Source organism: Cricetulus griseus, chromosome 5 (assembly GCF_003668045.3).
Source record: "Cricetulus griseus strain 17A/GY chromosome 5, alternate assembly CriGri-PICRH-1.0, whole genome shotgun sequence".
In the NCBI taxonomy this organism is placed as follows: Eukaryota; Metazoa; Chordata; class Mammalia; order Rodentia; family Cricetidae; genus Cricetulus; species Cricetulus griseus.
The window spans coordinates 13,428,319-13,447,126 of record NC_048598.1 but is presented as its reverse complement, the minus strand read 5'-3'; the positions used below and the strand labels follow the sequence as shown (position 1 = coordinate 13,447,126).

Below are 18,808 nucleotides of genomic sequence, written 5' to 3'. Positions count from 1 at the left end.
CACTGGATATGACAACATGGCTCCAAGCCACCAGGCTAAACCAGTTGTCTCTCTAGATCTTTCCTCAATTAATATGCACTGTGTTCTTAGCCACTCCTTTAGCCTCTAAAGCCTCACTTTCTCCCATTACTTAGATGAATTTATAGAGGCCAGTTCAAGTTGATTTCTGTATCCTTAGCGTAGAATGTTCAGTGAGTGGAAAATGTTTCTTCAGATGCACACTGGGAATAATTAAGTGTTAGATAGTAATTCATCAAATATGCAACTAACATCTATGTAACGTCTGCGTTGTGTATTTCAGTGTGTGGAGCTCACTGTGAAGGTTTCAGATTGCTCAAGAGGTTTGTGTCGCTGAAAAGTTAATAATGATTAGTTCATATTTTAAATGACAAATGCTTGCTCATTACTTGGGACTTTTTCATAACAGAAATTAAACACAACCAAGGTATAAAAAGTGAACTTATTGAGATATTAGGTTTGAGGAGTAGTAGATTGAATGTTAGTAAAAAATGATGTGGACTTTCCTTGCCAGAAGGAAATCCTTCTGGAACCTTCCAGCTTACAAAGCATTATCCTGACAAGGAAATGTTACATAACCCCAAACTGACCATTATCTGGTTATTTGCGGAGGCAGAAGCTGCCAGACTCTCGAAATGGTCATTTCTGATTCCCAAAGGTGGAAATAGTAAATAAGCAGTTAGGTCTACACTCTAAAGTATGGAATGGGAAAAGATTGAAGATCATTTGCTTCCCAGTTTATCCGGCTTTACATATTGGTGAGCCGCCCACCGATACAACATACTTCGTGTAATTTTCTTCATCACCGAGGCCCTGTCTCCCGCCTGTGTGTAATAACAACAGATCTATAACTTCAAGGGAGTTAGCATCCTATTTTCATTCTCACAGTTAAAGGATTTCAGAGCTTGTGCTTTTCCCTCGGTGATTAGTTCCATCTGCCTGCATCTGAACAGCAGAGAGCATGGTTCTGTGGGCCAGGGCATCTGTGTTCAGGAGATGGAGTTACCGCCCGATAATCCTCCCAGCTTCACACACTAGCAGCTTTAAATTGTTCAGTATTTTAGAAACACCACCATCCCGCATATTAAATATTAAAGGCCTCCCTCGGCGCCCGAACCTTAAAGTTACTCTCTGTAAAATCTGCGCGAGTGTTTCCATGGTGCAGAAAGAACGTTGCAGCGAGGTTTTTTGGAAGCAGCGTGGCTATAAACGTCATTCCCGCCCCTGCGGTTCACAAGGGCCCATTTGCTGTGAAATATTTTGGAAACACAGCAGAAGCGGGGACAGCGCCGAGCGCAAACATGCAACAACGAGAACGAGCCGAACGTGATGCAAGGACGGAGGGGGCGACAGCGGCAGGAAACGACGCGGCAGAGGCTGCGGTTAGGGGGACCACTGGGGGCCGGGGGGGGGCCGGGAGGCCCCGCCACGGAGCCCGCGCCATCCCCGCAGCATCTGGGAGCAGGGCCTGCCGGGCCACAGCCCTCCCGGACCCAGAAACAGCGACACAAACGCCGGCGGCTGGGCTGGGCTGGGCCGGGCCGGGCCGGGCCCGCGGCGAGGGCGGGGCCCCGGCAGCCTTATCGCTGGCTGGCAGCCCGCGCGCCCGGCCGCGCCCAGAGCCCGCCCTTTATAGCCGGTCCCTCGAGCCCCGCCCTAGCAACCGCCCCTAGCAACGCCTCGCCCCCGCGCTGGGCCGCCTTATCGGCCTCCGGCAGGCCTTTCCTGTCCCCTCCCCCACGCCGGCCCCGCGACGCCGGGCCACGTGACCGCCCTCCGGAAAGGCGGGGTGGGTGGCCACGCGCGGGGCGGGGCTCTGGAGGCTGAGGCCTGGCGTCATCAAGATGCGTCCAGGCGGTGGTGTCGCTTCGTGCTTGTCACCGGCTGGAGGCTCGTCACCGGCGAGATGGCGGAGGCTGCGGTGCTGGCGTGGGTTCGCGGCCCCGGCACCGGGTGCAGGGCGCTGCCGTGTGCCTCGGACAGCTGCTCCGTGCGTGACGTTATCTCCCGACACTGCCGGGAACAGGTGAGCGTCGCGGCTGCCGGAAGGTGGGGAAGGACGGGCCGGGGTTGTCGTCGTGGGTGCTTCTGCTCTCCTGACTCTTCCGGTTTTGAGGCTACGGATTCTCCGGTTTCGGGTGCTGCCCATCAGTACTGGGGCTTTCCTCTGGGGCTCTATGGCCGTAGTTGTTTGGCCCCCACGTCGTAAGAAAAAGCAAAATCCAATTCCGACTCTTGTCCAACTTGGATTAGAAACTCTTAGTTCTGTTTCTTTATCCCTAAATTATGAATAGGATTGTTGCTTTTTTATCCACCCATTTGGGAATTCTGTTAGCTCCAACCTAGAGAACCGGCCATGGCCAGATCCAGGCCAGAGGACTTTTAGAGAAGGACACGGATTCATGGGGTCTCTGCTCAGTCACTCACGGGTTCTGTTGACACCATAGGTTCTTGGCCTTCTTGAGACTTTCATAAATAAACATGGAGAAAAGGAACAGGCAGAAAGTGGTGTCTTTATGAAACTCTGGTCAAGGCCTTCTAAAGTTGTGAGCTTTTTTGTGTTTGTTTTTGGAGCCAGGGTTTCTCTGTGTGTAGTTCCGGCTGTCCTGGAACTCAGCCCTGTAGACCAGGCTGGCCTCGAACTCACAGAGATCCACCTGCCTCTGCCTCTGCCTCCGGAGCAATGGGATTAAAGGTTTGGGCCACCACCACCCGCTTAACAGTAGGATCTTAACAATGAAAAGTGTTAAGGACATTTTTGTTAGAGGACCTAGAAATAAAGCTGGGTGTGGTGGTTTATGCCTGTAATCTCAGCACTGGAGAAATGGAGACAAAAGGATTGGGAGTTATCAGCCTCTTCTTTGTAGTGAATTCGAGACCAGCCTGGACTACCTGAATCCCGTTTCAAAGCAAAACAGCATGCCTCTGCCTCTGAGGGCATCTGTACTGATATGCCCTACCTACACGTAGACAGACATAATGCACCTACACATAACTAAAAATAATTCAAAAAATCTTTTTGAAGAAATACAGCTTTGATTATTTTTTTTCTAACTAAGCAATTTTGTTTGAACATAAAAGTTTCTGCCTTCACATTCATGTCTTTCAAAGTTTTGCAGCCAGTTGATGGTACACACTTTGGAGGCAGAGGCAGGTGTGTTTGACAACAGCCAGTGCTACAGAGAGATACCCTGTCTCAAAAACACAAAAACGAAACAACAAATTTGGAAGTACCATATATATTACATATAAAGATCCTAAAGTGGTTTTTAGTTTATAAACGTGAGGTGAATCTTTACAGTGTAAGGTAGACAGTTTCAGACAAGTGTAGCCCTTTGTGCCATTCATTCTGTTGATGGCTTCAGCTCCCTAGCGGTTTTCCCCTTGCCATCTTTGTTTGCAGTGGTGTCTTCTGTATGTTCTCTTCACTGAGAAGATAGAGATTGTTGTCTTCCTGCTAGTGCTTCTGCCTTCCAGCCTTCTATCGCTGTGGGTGAACTGTCATTATTCTATAAATAATTACCTTCTTTGCACAGTTAGGTTCAGCTGTCAACTTGACATACCAAGAGTTATCGAACAGGATTCTCAGCTGGGGGTTTGTCTCTGTTAACTGCCTTGTGGAATTGTCTGGCACTCATTTTCTTGATTGCTAATTGCCGTGGAAAGCCAAGGCTACTGTGAGTGGTGCCGTCCCAGACAGGTGGGCCTGGGATGAATAGGAAAGCCAGCTAAGTAGCCAGAGAGCAAACCAGAAAGGAGCGCTTCTCCGTGGTTTCTGCTTCAGCTCCTGCCAGACTTCTTCAGAGATGACCTGGTGTAAACTGAAATTAATCCTTCCCTCCCCTGGTTGCTTTTGGTCGTTGTGTTCATCACAACGGAAGTGTAGTCAGTTTTGAGTTTTCAGCACATACTGAGTTTATCACGAGACACAATTGGCCATGACTGTGGCATACATCACCATCAACCCTCTTCCACCCACTGGCCTCCTTTCTAGTCCATGGCTGTTGGCTCCTCTCCCTAATTTTTAATTTTGAAGTTATCAGCATTAATCAGCTGATCTTTTTCCTGATAACTTTTCCTCTCACGTGATTGTATACAGTCACATGGCTTTAAGTGACATCGGTATATTGACAACAATTGGGCGGGGAGGGGGGGTTGGTTTGGTTTGGTTTTTGGGACAAGGTCTCTCTTTTTGTAGCGTTGGCTGTCCTGGAACTTACTATGTAGACCAGGCTGTCTTGGAACTCACAGAGATCCACCTGTCTCTGCCTCCTGAGTGCTGGGATTAAAGGCATTGATCACCTTGCCAGGCCAGTAGTTTTATTTAGAGTAAAACCTAAACTCACTGAGCATGGTGATATCTCTGCCCGTGAAGACTGAGGCAGGAAGATTGCAAATGTGAATCCAGAATAGATTGCATGGTGGTGTAATACCTCTCCAAAAACAAAACAAAACACCCAAAATATACCCTTGCCTCTACCTTCTCCCTACCTACACAAGTCAGGATGACTGGCAGGTTTAAGCTTTGGATTGGTTTTGATATTAAAATGACTTTTTTTTTTTTATGAGTTTATAAAGGTCAGGAGAAATGAGTGAAACTTGTATATTACTGGATCTGAGCCCTTTGTAGTCTGCTACACAGGTGACCTATTCAGGTGACCTATGAGAGAAAGAAGGTCACAGTAGGAAAATGCACCCAATCGTAGAGAAGGACTGGTTTAGTCGATGTTTTCAGCTTAACAAACAGTAATCCAACCTGTTATCTGTTTGTAACAAGATTAATAAAAGAAGAATAAACTAGGTCTGGTCTGGTGTCATAAAGGCATTAAAGACTTAATCTTGTCTCTAGGCAATTCCTGCGGACTGCTTCTTTGTGAAATGTAATGGAGTCCTGGTTGCTGCTAGCGACACGGTGCAGCATGGAGCTGTCTACACCTTGGAGCCCAGACTTTGTGGAGGGAAAGGAGGTAGGATGTGATGTCTGGTTTCTAACAGTGTGTTTGAAATTAACAAACTTGTTGGTCTCTGGTATACCAGCCTAGTTTTGCTTTGTAAAATCATTTTTACTCCGTTTTGGGTAATCTTTTTGGTTTATTCTTTTTGAGAAAAAAAAATAACTCATACAAACTCCAGCTTTCCAGGCAGGCTGCTCTTTGAGAGCCTTGGCTCCAATAGTTTAGGGAGAACTAGTCATGAAAGGTAACCATTGTCCCTTCTAGTTTGCTGAAGGGCAAACTTTGAAACAGTCAGACCCTGTTGCTGTCAAGATTTTGTCTCCCAAAAGGTGACCCAAAGTCACCTTCAGAAACAACTCTTGCCAGGCCAGGTGGATTAATGTCCTGGCTATAAACTGGTAAGGTTAAAGAGAGCAAAGGCCAGGCAATGGCGTACACCTTTAATCCCACTGCTTGGAAGGCAGAGGCAGGTGGATCTCTGTGAGTTCAAGGCCAACCTGGTCTACAAATCGGTTCTAGGACAGCCAGAGCTGACATACAGAGAAACCCTGTCTCAGAAAACAAACAGCCAAGCCAAGACCAGCCTAGAGTGAGTTCCAGAACAACCTCCAAAGTCACAGAGAAACCCTGTCTCGAAAAAAAAAAAACAAAACAAACAAAACCCAAAAAACCAAGCAGCCCTCCCACCCCCATAGCTGATGGAGATGCTGCTAGTGGGCAATCTGATGTGCTTCTTACGGCAGATTTGTACTCCAAGGGAAAGGCACAGGGTTTCCTACAATGAGCCACCTTATAAATCAACACATAGATTTTCTGATTCCGTATGTCTGGTGTGTGTTTGTGTTCCTGTGCATGTGTGTAGGAGTGCCTATGTGAGTTAGCACATGTATGTGGAGGCTGGGTTGAGATGGGCTGTCTTCCTCAGATACTCTTCATTTTATTTGTGGAGACAGGATTTCTCACTGACCCTGGAGCTTATCAGTTTGGCCAATGAGCTCCAGGGATCCTCTGGTCGTGTTGCTAGGGCTATAAGCACGTGCCCTTGTGTCCAGCTTTTGCGTGGATGCTGAGGATCCAGAACTCAGTTCCTTATGCTTGTACAGCATGCACTTTACTGACATAATTCTTTACCTAGGAATCTTGGAGTCTCTGGTATTGGGTAAAGCCTTTCATTGATCCTACCTGTACAGCATTTCAGAAATACAAAGTGAAAGGCAGAAAACAGAAAACTAATCAAAGTGATCAATACCTTTGTATCCTGGGTAGAAACCTTGATGTCCATCTCCTTTTCAAAACGAAAAAGGAAGAATGTGGAGTTTATTTTTAGTGTTGTGATAATCTGGCTTGTATCAGTCCTTGGCATCCTTAACCACTTAATCCATACCTGCATTTGTTTCAGGTTTTGGGTCTATGCTTCGAGCACTCGGTGCTCAGATTGAGAAGACAACCAATCGAGAAGCCTGCAGGGATCTCAGTGGGAGGAGATTACGCGATGTCAATCATGAGAAAGCGTAAGATATCCGCTTTGTAGTTGTCTCTTACACCTTTCTGGAGAAGTGTTACAATATGAATAGGAGTCCCGGGTGCAAGTGCCGCAGAGGGAGTACTAGTAAACCAGGCGTTACAATCGATCACCTGATGCAGTGAAGAGATTGGCGGGCTGTGGTGTGAGGTGTTGCTGATGAGAAATGGAATACAGTTTCACAGTAAACTTGATTTTTGTTTGTCCGTTGTGTTTTTGTTTTTTGAGACAGGGTCTCTCTGTGTAGTTTTGGCTGGCCTTTAACTACTGTGTAGACCAGGTCTACTTGCCTCTGCCTCCAGCAGCTGGGATCAAAGGTGTGTGACGCCAGGCCTATAAGTCAACTTGACTTAATAAGTAGGAGCATGAGTAAAACACTAGTGTAGTTGGTGGTAGAGCATTTGCTTAAAGTCCTGGGTTTGATCCCTGTGATCACCCTGTCCACCCCAACAGTAATAGTACAGTAGCAAGCATTGTGTCATGTGCATGACTGTTCTGGACTTTTATGTTACTTAGAGCTGGAGGGCTTTGTTTTGTTTTTAATAACACATCACCATAAACAGGGAGCAAGTGTTACTGTGACTACAGGGCCATTGAGCAATAAGTTTTTCATCTATATTGTAGTGTTGTGTCAGCTTCATGTGTGTGGTGTGCCACTGATCTAAATGCTATGTATGATACATCCATTCAGTTACATCTCCATCCTTCCCCAGGATGGCCGAGTGGGTAAAACAGCAAGCTGAGCGAGAGGCTGAAAAGGAGCAAAAGCGCCTGGAGAGACTGCAGCGAAAGCTTGCAGAGCCTAAGCACTACTTCACCAGCCCCGACTACCAGAGGCAGTGCCATGAAATGGCTGAGCGTCTGGAGGATTCCGTCCTCAAAGGTAAGAGAGTGAGATTTCCTCTGTGCTCTGCAGGCCCTGGAGCCATGAGCTTCACACCACTCACTCACTGTGACGAGTGGCCTTGATCACTTTGGAATGAACACCTTGGACCCCCCCCCCTTCTTTTTCTTTTTCTTTTTGAGTTTTTCTAGACAGGGTTCCTCTGTGGCTTTGGAGGTTGTCCTGGAACTAGCTTTTGTAGACCAGGCTGGTCTCAAACTCACAGCGATCCACCTGCCTCTGCCTCCCAAGTGCTGGGATTAAGGGTGTGCACCACCACCACTGCCTGCCTGGACCCCTTCTTTTATCGAATGCTAAAACCTACACCCAACACAACACAGAGAAAACATTTGGCAGGCCTAACCCCCAAATTTCTTAGGCTTTTGGGCCCCAGGGAAGAGCATCTTTTCTCTTGGTTGTTAGCTTAGCCTTTAATGGCTGAGCCATCTCTCCAGTCCATCTTTTCTTTTTTTTGTACAGTGTAGGGATATTCGAAGCCTTCAGGAACTGTATACAAACTTCTTTTTCGACACAGGGTTTCTCTGTGTAACATCCTTGGCTGTCCTGGGACTAGCTCTGTAGATTAGACTGACTGAGCTCACACAGATCCGCTTGTCTCTGCCTCCAAGTGCTGGGGTTGAAGGCGTTCACCACCACCACCCAGCAACCTCAGCATATTCCTTTTTTTTTTTTTAATTTTATTTATTTATCATGTATATAACATTTCTGCCTCCATGTATGCCTGCACACCAGAAGAGGGCACCAGATCTCATAACAGATGGTTGTGAGCCACCATGTGGTTGCTGGGAATTGAACTCAGGACCTCTGGAAGAGCAGTCAGTGCTCTTAACCTCTGAGCCATCTCTCCAGCCCCTCAGCATATTCTTTTAAGCAGTGTCCCAGGCCTGTTATGAATGTAGTTGATTTAAAGGGTCCTTTTCATCAAAAAGGCGGTGCTAGGACAGGAAAGGCAAATGCATGAAAATAGCTGTTGGATATGAACCTTCAGCTTCAAGGTGCACATTGGTGTTTTTAAAATACTGTTTTAAAAGACAGTTGGTAGTGGCACACACCTTTAATCCCAGAACCTGTGAGTTCAAGGTCAGCCTTGTCTATAGAGTGAGTTCTATTACAGCCAGGACTGTTACACAGAGAAACCCCCTCTCAAAAAAACTGAAAACAAAACAAAACGAAAAAACCTGTTCTAAGCTGGATGTGGTAGCACACGCCTTTAATTCCAGTACTCAGACTGAGTGTGAGTTCATAGTCTATACAGTAAGTTCCAGGCTGCCAGGCCACACAAAAAAACCCCATCCCTTAAAAATAAACAAGAGTGGTGTCACATGCCTTTAATCCCAGCATTCAGGAGACAGAGGCAGGTGACTCTTCTAGTTTGAGGCCAGCCTGGTCTACAGAGCAAGTTCTAAGACAGCCAGGGCTACACAGAGAAACCCTGTCTTGAAAGACAAACAAATAAATAAATGAAGGTGCTGTGGTGCTGTCCTAGCTGGGCATGATGGAGGGTCAGGGGATCAGGGTCATCTTGAGCCGCAGTGTGTGGAGGCTGGCTTGGCTGATTGAGACCTTGTCACAGACAGTTATGGTTTCATAATGCTTATCTGAAATATTTTTGAATTTGAGGTTAATCTCATAACCATATAAAAATTTGGCATGAAGAAAATTATATCTCATCAGGTAGGAACAGCCATAACTAAATATGTATGAAAAAACACATAAGGAAATTTGTTACCCTAATTAAAAGGTTTTTTTTTTTAGCATTCAGGGAGGCAAAGGTTGGGGAACTATCTGAGTTTGAGGACAGCCAGAGCTATACAGAGAAACCCTATCTCAGGAAAAAAACCAAAAAACCAAACAAACAAAGTTCTTAAAAAAGATTATAGCACTTTCTGCAATCCAGATGATATCCTTACAGAAACTGATTACATTTTCCACTTAGGTATGCAGGCTGCCTCCAGCAAGATGGTGTCAGCAGGAATCAGTGAGACTCGGAAACGGCCTAACAAGTCAAAGGCAGACCAGGAAGCTGGAGCAAAGAAAAGGAAATGCTTTTGGTAAGTCCTTTTTTTTTTTTTTGGTTTTTCGAGACAGGGTTTCCTCTGTGTAGCTTTGGAGTCTAACCTGGCACTCACTCTGGAGACCAGGCTGGCCTTGAACTCACAGAGACCCTCCTGCCTCTGCCTCTCGAATGCTGGGATTAAAGCGTGTGCCACCAATGCCCGGCTTGGTAAGTCCTTCTTTGAGGACGGTATAATGTTTCCCTCTTGTCTGTGCACAAGCGTACGTGTGTGTGTTGCTGTATCTGCCAGGCCACTCTTCAACCTTGGGATTCTCCTGTGTCAGCCTGCTGCTTGAGTCACAGATCACCAACATGGGCCACCACACCCAGGCTTGAACAATCGCATTTTTAGGTAGCATTGATGGGAGCTCGTTTGCAGAGTACTTTAGTCTTCAGGTTTTGTTGACTGGCAACCTGTGCACCTCAGTAGTGTTTTCTGCTGTGGATACCATTGGACAGAATCTGAATGACAAGTGTTTGTGTATACAAGTTTGTGTTTGTGTGCGTGCATGAGCATGTGTGTGGAGGCCAGAGGTCAGCATTGATGTCTTCCTTCGATGCTTTCACCTCGTTTTTGAACTTGGAACTCATCTGTTTGGTTAGATCTGCTAACCAGTGAGTTCCAGGGATCCTGGCTCTATTTCCTATTTCCATGTCAGGCCTTTACCTTCCTGGCACCTGAAAGGACAGCTTTTCTCCCTTCATAGTGAAACATCACATAACAATAGTCTTTGTCATTTTTTCCCAAGTTTTTCATTTTCGTTTTTTTGTTTTGTTTTTCGAAGAGGAAAGAAACTTTTTGACTTATACTCCCAGATCTTGTTCATCACTGAAGGAAGTCAGGGCAGGAACCTGGAGTCTGGAGCTGATGAAGAGGCCATGGAGGAGGTCTGCTTACTGACTTGTCTCTCATGGCTTGCTCAGTCTGCTTTCTGTTTTGGTTTTTTGAGACAGGTTTCCCTGTGGCTTTGAAGACTGTCCTGGAACTAGCTCTTGTAGACCAGGCTGGTCTCAAACTCACAGAGATCCACCTGCCTCTGCCTCCCGAGTGCTGGGAGTAAAGGTCTGTGCCATCACCACTTGGCCAGTCTGCTTTCTTATAGAACCTAGGACCACCAGCCCAGGGATGGCATCAACCATTGATGGGCTGGGCCCTTCCCATCAATCACTAATTAAGAAAATGCCTTACAGGTTTGTCTTCCAGCCCAGTCTTATGGAGACATTTTCTTAACTAAGGTCCCCTCCTTTCAGATGACTTTAGCTTTGTCAAATTGATATAAACTATCCAGCACAGCAATTGTGAATAAAGATTACAGTGTTCTCCCTCTTTCTTGCTGATACTAGGAATAGAACCTATGGCCTGACACATGCTAAGCAAGCATTCTACCACTGAGCTTCATCCTCAGACCCAAGGGTTTTCTTTATGGCTTTTATTGTGTCTAAGTGTCAGCAATTGGGATTAATATAGAAAGGGAAAATCTCAAGCATAATTTTATTTATTTATTTATTTTTGGTTTTATGAGACAGGGTTTCTCTGTGGCTTTGGAGGCTGTCCTGGAACTAGCTCTTGTAGAGCAGGCTGGTCTCCAACTCACAGAGATCTGCCTGTCTCTGCCTCCCAAGTGCTGGGATTAAAGGCAAGTGCCACCAACGCCCAGCTAATTTTTTTTTTTTTTGAAGATTTATTTATTATATATACAGTGTTCTACCTGCCTGCAGGCCAGAAGAGGGCACCAGATCTCATTATAGATGGTTGTGAGACAACCATGTGGTTGTTGGGAATTGAACTCAGGGCCTCTGGAAGAGCAGCCAGTGCCCTTAACCTCAGAGCCGTCTCTCCAGCCCCTCAAGCATAATTTTAAAAGAATCATAATTTAAAGAAGGAACTAAGAGAAAATACAAGGAAGAGCGTGTGTACTGAGGGAGAACACTCCAGCAAGGGCATGGGCACTCCTGTTGGGTTTTACATGGTTGAATGCAGTTCCTTCTGTTTACATCTGTGGAATATACTTTTCTGAAGGTTACCTACTCGCCATCTCCAGGCAACCCGTACTTTTACGAGGTACAGGTTGGAAATGGTGTCACACCTTTCTGCTGTTTCCCACAGGTTGGGCATGGAAGGACTGGAGGCTGCTGAGGGCTCCAGCGCTGAAAGCTCAGATGACGACAGTGATGAAGCCCCCGGTACTTCGGGGTCTGGCCCGAGCTGCTGTGCTCCAGAAAATGGTAGTGATGGAGTTGAGGTGGCAGTTGACCGTCCTTGCAGTCCTCAGAGCTCAGGATTGAGCACACACTCCAAGTCTCCGGAAAAGCTTCAGAAAGACATGCCTGACCCTGACCCTGGGCAGGACATTCTGGAGAACACACAAACTGAGCTGGGAGAGACATGTGCCACAGAGCACAGCGAAAAGAAGATGGACACAGAAACAGAAGAGACCTCGGCAAAGGAGACAGAGGGTCCCACACCCACACAGAAGGACCAAGAGACAGGAGTGACTAGTGGGGACAGTGCTGCCATGGCTGTATCTGGAGAAAATGTGAAAAGTGTCCCCATTGCTAAACTGGAGGGAAGCCAATCAGGAGACACAGTATGTTGGTTTTGTTTTGTTTTCCCTCTTTAAAAAAATTACATATGAAAGAAGAAAAAACATCATATATGTATATATGTTTATTATCTATATAGCTCTTGGTTACCTGGAACTTGCTATGTAGGTCAGGCTGGCCCCAAACTAAAGATGATCTTCTGCCTGTACCTCTCCAACACTGGGATTACAGGCATGTGCCACCAACCCAGCCCCTTCCATTTCTTTTCAAATTATTATTATTTTATGTGTATGAATGTTCTGCCTGCATGTATGTCTGCATGAAACATGCATGCTTGGTACCCGTGGAGCCAGAAGAGGGCATTGGATCCAGTGGAACTGGAGTTACAGATGGTTGTGAGTTACCTTATAGGCACTGGGAATCAAAGCCAGGTCCTCTGGAAGAGCACCCTTAACCACTGAGCCCATCTCTCCAGCCCCTTTTTAGTTTAGTTGTTTAGTTTTGAGATAGGGTCTCATTTCTGTGATTGGCTTGGAACTCACTCTGTAGCTCAGGCTGCCTTGAACTCAGCATCCTCCTGAGCCTTCAAAATCTATGATCACAGAGTAATCCACTGTGAGTTTTCAAAGATGTACTTCCTCCCCAACAGCTGCTTAGTGAAAACAGTGCAGACAGGAACCCTTCTCCCCAGCAAGCTCTGGAATTACACTGGTCACCACTAGGTGGTGTCCTTTTGCCTTGTTTCATCAATTCTCAGACATGGCTTCACTTTTAGCACCTTTTTTGTTGTTTGTTTTAAGCCCAGGGTTTACAATGTCACCCAGCAGGCCTGGAACTACCTGTGTGGAGCACACTGGCCTTAAATTCACAGAGCTCCATATACTACTTTACAAGTGCTGGCATCACCATGCCTGCTTAACTTTTGGGTTTTATGTGTTTATTTTGTTTTGTTAGTGGTTGTTTATTTGTTTGGTGGTTGAGGAGAAGGATTTTATTGTAAATTTGAGGGAGTAACAGCCAGAGGCATCTAGAAGAGTCCAGACTGAACAGGGCCTTGGTGGGGGGGGTACAAGAGAGGAAGAGGAGAGAAGAGAGGGCAAGTGGACCAGGAGAACCAAGAAAGTGTGTGGCCGCTGGGGGAAGGGAAGCAAAGGCCTCCTACCCCTTTTTTGTTGTTGTTGGTTTTTTCAAGACTGGGTGTTTCTCTGTAGCCCTGACTGTCCTGGAACTTGCAGTGTAGACCGAGCTGGCCTTGAACTCACAGAGATCTGCCTGCCTCTGCCTCCTGAGTGCTAAGACTAAATAATGTATGCCACCACTTGGTGGTGTGTGATTGTGTATGTCTTTCTGTCTGTCTGCCTTTATGTGCATATATATTAGCATCTAGGGTGCTCACAGAGACCAGAAGAGATCCCTTGGAGTTACAGGCAGATGCTTGTGAGTTACCTGATGTGGGTGCTAATATCCAAATCCAGTCCTCGTGATAAAGCAGCAAGTGTTCGTGAACATTGAGCCTTGTCTCCAGCTCACTGTTTACTTCTTAATACACAATGGCAAGGCTGTATTGATACTTTCGAGTTAATGAAATGTGCTGTATTTCCTACCAGTAAATTGAATAATTGTCAGCTGGCTTTGAAGGTCTTTTCTGTGGAAGAGAAAAACCCATCCTTTTAAGTGTATCATTCAGTCTGAGTCTCACATATTGTCATTATGTCCTTTTGGTTGGGAACCTGTTTTTTTTAAAGAACTGAACCATCTCTCCAGCCCTTACATAGCAAGGGCTGTCCCTAGAGCCCATGTGAGGGGGAGAGGAGAGAATGACTCTACAGAGTTGAGCTCTGACCTCTGTGTGTGCATTTCATGGCACACATGCCCCACACTGCCAATAAAGTTACATTTTAGGGAGCTAGAGAGGTGGCTCAGCTAAGCGCACTGGCTGCTCTTACGGAGAACCTGGGTTCAATTCCCAGACCCACATGGCAGCTCACAACTGCCTGTAATACCAAGATCTGACACCCTCACACGGACATGCATGCAGGCAAAGCACCAGTGCACATAAAACAAAGAGAAATCATGTTTTAATTTTTATTTAAAATAAAACAATTTTTTTTTTTTTTTTTGGTTTTTCAAGACAGGGTTTCTCTGTGGCTTTGGAGGCTGTCCTGGAACTAGCTCTTGTAGACCAGGCTGGTCTTGAACTCAGAGATCCACCTGCCTCTGCCTCCCGAGTACAAAATAAAACAATCTTATTTTAATTCTAATCCTAATCCCCTCTCCCTCCCATCCTCCTGATAAATAATGTTTATTAAAAAAAAAAAAAAAATGTGTTCCAAGCTGGGAGTGTTGGCACGTGCCTTTAATCCCAGACTCTGAATCTACAGGGCTAGTTCCACAATAGCCAAGGCTACACAGAGAAACCCTGTTTTGAAAAACAAGAAAAAGAAAAACTAAAAATGAGAAAGTGAGTGTTCCAAGCTGGGACTGGTGGTACACACCTGTAATATCTCAGCATTTGTGAGGCAGAGGCAGGAATAGACGAGGGCTACATAGGAAGACCTCATCTTAAAAACCAAAAATAGAGGCCAGGTATGGTGGTACATGTTTGTAATCTGAGACATCAGGAGTTCAGGGTCAGCTTCAGGTACATAAGCAAGTTCATGGTTAGCTTTGACCTCATCTTGGGGGGAGGGAGTAAGGGGAGGATCTGCAAAGGAATCTATGCACGTTGCTGTCTTGAATGTTTGTGTCTAGGTACACTGAATAGAAATGAGCTTTCTGTGTGTATCAGAGCTGCATATGGAATGGTGTCTAGATGACAGGTCAGTAAATAGCAGGGTGGTGGTACAGTAACCAGCAGTTCATGGAACAGAATGTACTTGGTAATTATAGTCTTCATTCGGAGGAAGGGCTGGCTTTCATTGTTTCCTTTTCCCAGCAGGCTCTCCGTCAGGAAGCTGTGGATCTGTTAGCATTCAGCTCCGCAGCAGAGTTGGAGTCGCTGGGTTTGGAGAGGCTGAAGAGTGAACTGATGGCCCTTGGACTGAAGTGCGGGGGCACCCTGCAGGAGCGTGCAGCCAGGCTCTTCTCTGTCAGGGGCCTGGCAAAGGAGCACATTGACCCAGCTCTGTTTGCCAAGCCTTCAAAAGGGAAGAAGAAATGAATTTCCTCAGCTCTCATGATTTTGACACTTCCTCTGACTTGATGTGGACTTGTGGCCAATGTTCCTGTTGATACTAAAAGGCGGTTTTTCAATAACTCACTTCTAACTAGTCTCTCTTCATTGGTACCTGGGCTTGAGGTTTTCATCGGAGAGAAAAAACTTTGTAGGTTATTTTCCTTTCTTTTTGGTGTTTTTGGGAGAGTCTCACAGCCAAGTTCCAGGACAGCTAGGGCTACACAGAGAAAAACAAACAAATTAAAAATTGGTGGAGACTCACTCTGTAGTCTGGACTGACAAACGACTTTGTAGTTCAGTTTGGTCTCAGACTTGCAGTGATCCTTCTGCCTCAGCTCTGAGCCCCTGCATCTGCTTTGTCAGGCGTTCATAAGTTTCTTAGGTTTTATATTGTGTCATTTTGGTGTGTTTTCAGAAAATTTATTTGTAGACAGTTATTCGTAACTTGTGGTAAAAACCTCTCTCCTTCCAATACTGAGTGTCTGTGTACTACAAGGGATGGGACCTAGCTGCTCCCATGCCTCTCACACTGGGGGTTTACTTTAGCAGGGGTCTATTTCGTTTGGTTTATGAATTGTTCTCAATTGTCAGTCTCATTGGCATTTGCATTTTGTTTCCTCTCCTATGTACCTTGGGTTTTCTTTACTCATTTTTCTTTAGTTCCTTTAGATCACTGATTATAGATTTTCTTGCATTTATTTTTTTAAGTATATTGTCCAATTAGCAAATATTTGTTTTCTCTAAATGTCTTATTGATACTGACTATTCAGGTCAGAAAATACCTTGCAGTGTACTGTTGAAAAGAACAAGCACAAACCGGGTATGGTAGCCCACACCTTTAATCCCAGCGCTCAGGAAGGCAGAAGCAGGCAGATCTCTGAGTTTGAGGCCGGCCTGATCTACAGAGTGAGTACCAGGACAACCAGGACTACACATGTTCTCAACTGGCAGGGGAGTGTGTTCTGGAATACAGGTCATGTGAGTGGTTGGTAGGATTATTCCTACAATCTGTCTGTGCTGGTTTGTTTTCACAAGGAACTAAGAGAACATTAGAATTATGATTGGAATTGCCTTTTTTGAAATAAAAATAATCTTATTAGTATTTGTTAAGTTGTCGATTATGTATTAGGTCAGTGATCTTACATGCATAGAAGTTTCTGCATTGCCTTAAAAAATCTTGCTCTGGTTGGTTTTAGATTTTTTTATTTCACCTTTGACAACTTCACACACACACATATATATATATATATATAAAATATATATATATACAGTATATCTTGGTCATGTCCACATGTTCACCCCATTTCTACTTCTGTAATTCTAATGTTTTTACTTTCTTTCTTTCTTTCTTTCTTTTTTTTTTTTTTTTTTGGTTTTTCGAGACGGTTTCTCTGTGTAGCTTTGGAGCCTATCCTGGCACTCGCTCTGGAGACCAGGCTGGCCTCGAACTCAGAGATCCGCCGGCCTCTGCCTCCTGCCCGGCATGTTTTTACTTTCTATTTTGAAGCTGTTATTAGGTTTCACTGTTCTAGTACATACCGAACAGTTTGTCATGCAGTTTCTTTCATCTCTGGTGTTAGTTTCCTGTTTAACATGTATTTATCTGAAGTGTAGCCCTCCAGCCTTTGTCCTTATTTTCACAGCGTGTGTTTTCTGTGCATTTATTTTCTCCCTGCTCTTTGTAGCTACAGTGGGTTCCTACATACAGCATGTATTGTCTCTCCTTTGTGTCGAATCTGTCTTGCCATTGTCATCATCTGGTCCTTGTCTCTGATGACAAGTGGGTGTTGAGTCACACAGTTTTTCTATCATAATGTGTCCTTTTGGGGGCTGTTTTCAGATGTGCCTAGATGTTGTCTACTGATTTTTTAACCTTGGAGTTTGGTGAATTTTGTAAATTTATGCCATTAATTAAATATGGAAAAAATTGAAGCACTTGTTTCTTCACACCCCTCCCTCCCCATCCTAACCTTTTTGTCTCCTTCTGGGAAATCTACAGACATAATACACTGTCCACCATGTGACTGTGCCTTCCCTGAGTCTACAGACATAATACACTGTCCACCATGTGACTGTGCCTTCCCTGAGTCTACAGACATAATACACTGTCCACCATGTGACTGTGCCTTCCCTGAGTCTACAGACATAATACACTGTCCACCATGTGACTGTGCCTTCCCTGAGTCTACAGACATAATACACTGTCCACCATGTGACTGTGCCTTCCCTGAGTCTACAGACATAATACACTGTCCACCATGTGACTGTGCCTTCCCTGAGTCTACAGACATTAATACACTGTCCACCATGTGACTGTGCCTTCCCTGAGTCTACAGACATAATACACTGACCACCATGTGACTGTGCCTTCCCTGAGTCTACAGACATTAATACACTGTCCACCATGTGACTGTGCCTTCCCTGAGTCTACAGACATAATACACTGACCACCATGTGACTGTGCCTTCCCTGAGTCTACAGACATTAATACACTGTCCACCATGTGACTGTGCCTTCCCTGAGTCTACAGACATAATACACTGACCACCATGTGACTGTGCCTTCCCTGAGTCTACAGACATAATACACTGTCCACCATGTGACTGTGCCTTCCCTGAGTCTACAGACATAATACACTGTCCACCATGTGACTGTGCCTTCCCTGAGTCTACAGACATAATACACTGTCCACCATGTGACTGTGCCTTCCCTGAGTCTACAGACATTAATACACTGTCCACCATGTGACTGTGCCTTCCCTGAGTCTACAGACATAATACACTGTCCACCATGTGACTGTGCCTTCCCTGAGTCTACAGACATTAATACACTGACCACCATGTGACTGTGCCTTCCCTGAGTCTACAGACATAATACACTGACCACCATGTGACTGTGCCTTCCCTGAGTCTACAGACATAATACACTGACCACCATGTGGCTGTGCCTTCCCTGAGTCTACAGACATAATACACTGTCCACCATGTGACTGTGCCTTCCCTGAGTCTACAGACATTAATACACTGTCCACCATGTGACTGTGCCTTCCCTGAGTCTACAGACATAATACACTGTCCACCATGTGACTGTGCCTTCCCTGAGTCTACAGACATAATACACTGTCCACCATGTGACTGTGCCTTCCCTGAGTCTACAGACATAATACACTGTCCACCATGTGACTGTGCCTTCCCTGAGTCTACAGACATAATACACTGTCCACCATGTGACTGTGCCTTCCCTGAGTCTACAGACATAATACACTGACCACCATGTGACTGTGCCTTCCCTGAGTCTACAGACATTAATACACTGTCCACCATGTGACTGTGCCTTCCCTGAGTCTACAGACATAATACACTGACCACCATGTGACTGTGCCTTCCCTGAGTCTACAGACATTAATACACTGTCCACCATGTGACTGTGCCTTCCCTGAGTCTACAGACATTAATACACTGTCCACCATGTGACTGTGCCTTCCCTGAGTCTACAGACATAATACACTGTCCACCATGTGACTGTGCCTTCCCTGAGTCTACAGACATAATACACTGTCCACCATGTGACTGTGCCTTCCCTGAGTCTACAGACATAATACACTGTCCACCATGTGACTGTGCCTTCCCTGAGT

At 45.5% G+C, this 18,808-nt stretch overlaps 1 protein-coding gene across 2 annotated transcripts; it reads left to right on the top strand.

The window, feature by feature from the left end:
• Positions 1–1,886: 1,886 nt before the first annotated feature.
• Sde2 (SDE2 telomere maintenance homolog) lies at positions 1,887–17,106 on the top strand. Of its 2 annotated transcripts, none has more exons than XM_027418833.2 (7): positions 1,887–2,044; positions 4,868–4,985; positions 6,373–6,484; positions 7,209–7,378; positions 9,336–9,450; positions 11,563–12,043; positions 14,938–17,106. In XM_027418833.2, exons 1-7 carry the CDS (start codon positions 1,925–1,927, stop codon positions 15,157–15,159), a joined length of 1,338 nt encoding a protein of 445 aa, XP_027274634.1. In that variant the 5' UTR covers positions 1,887–1,924; the 3' UTR covers positions 15,160–17,106. The 2 variants fall into 2 exon arrangements, with proteins under 2 accessions (XP_027274634.1, XP_027274633.1); XM_027418832.2 differs by having other exon boundaries at positions 14,935–17,106.
• The last annotated feature ends 1,702 nt before the right edge of the window (positions 17,107–18,808 follow it).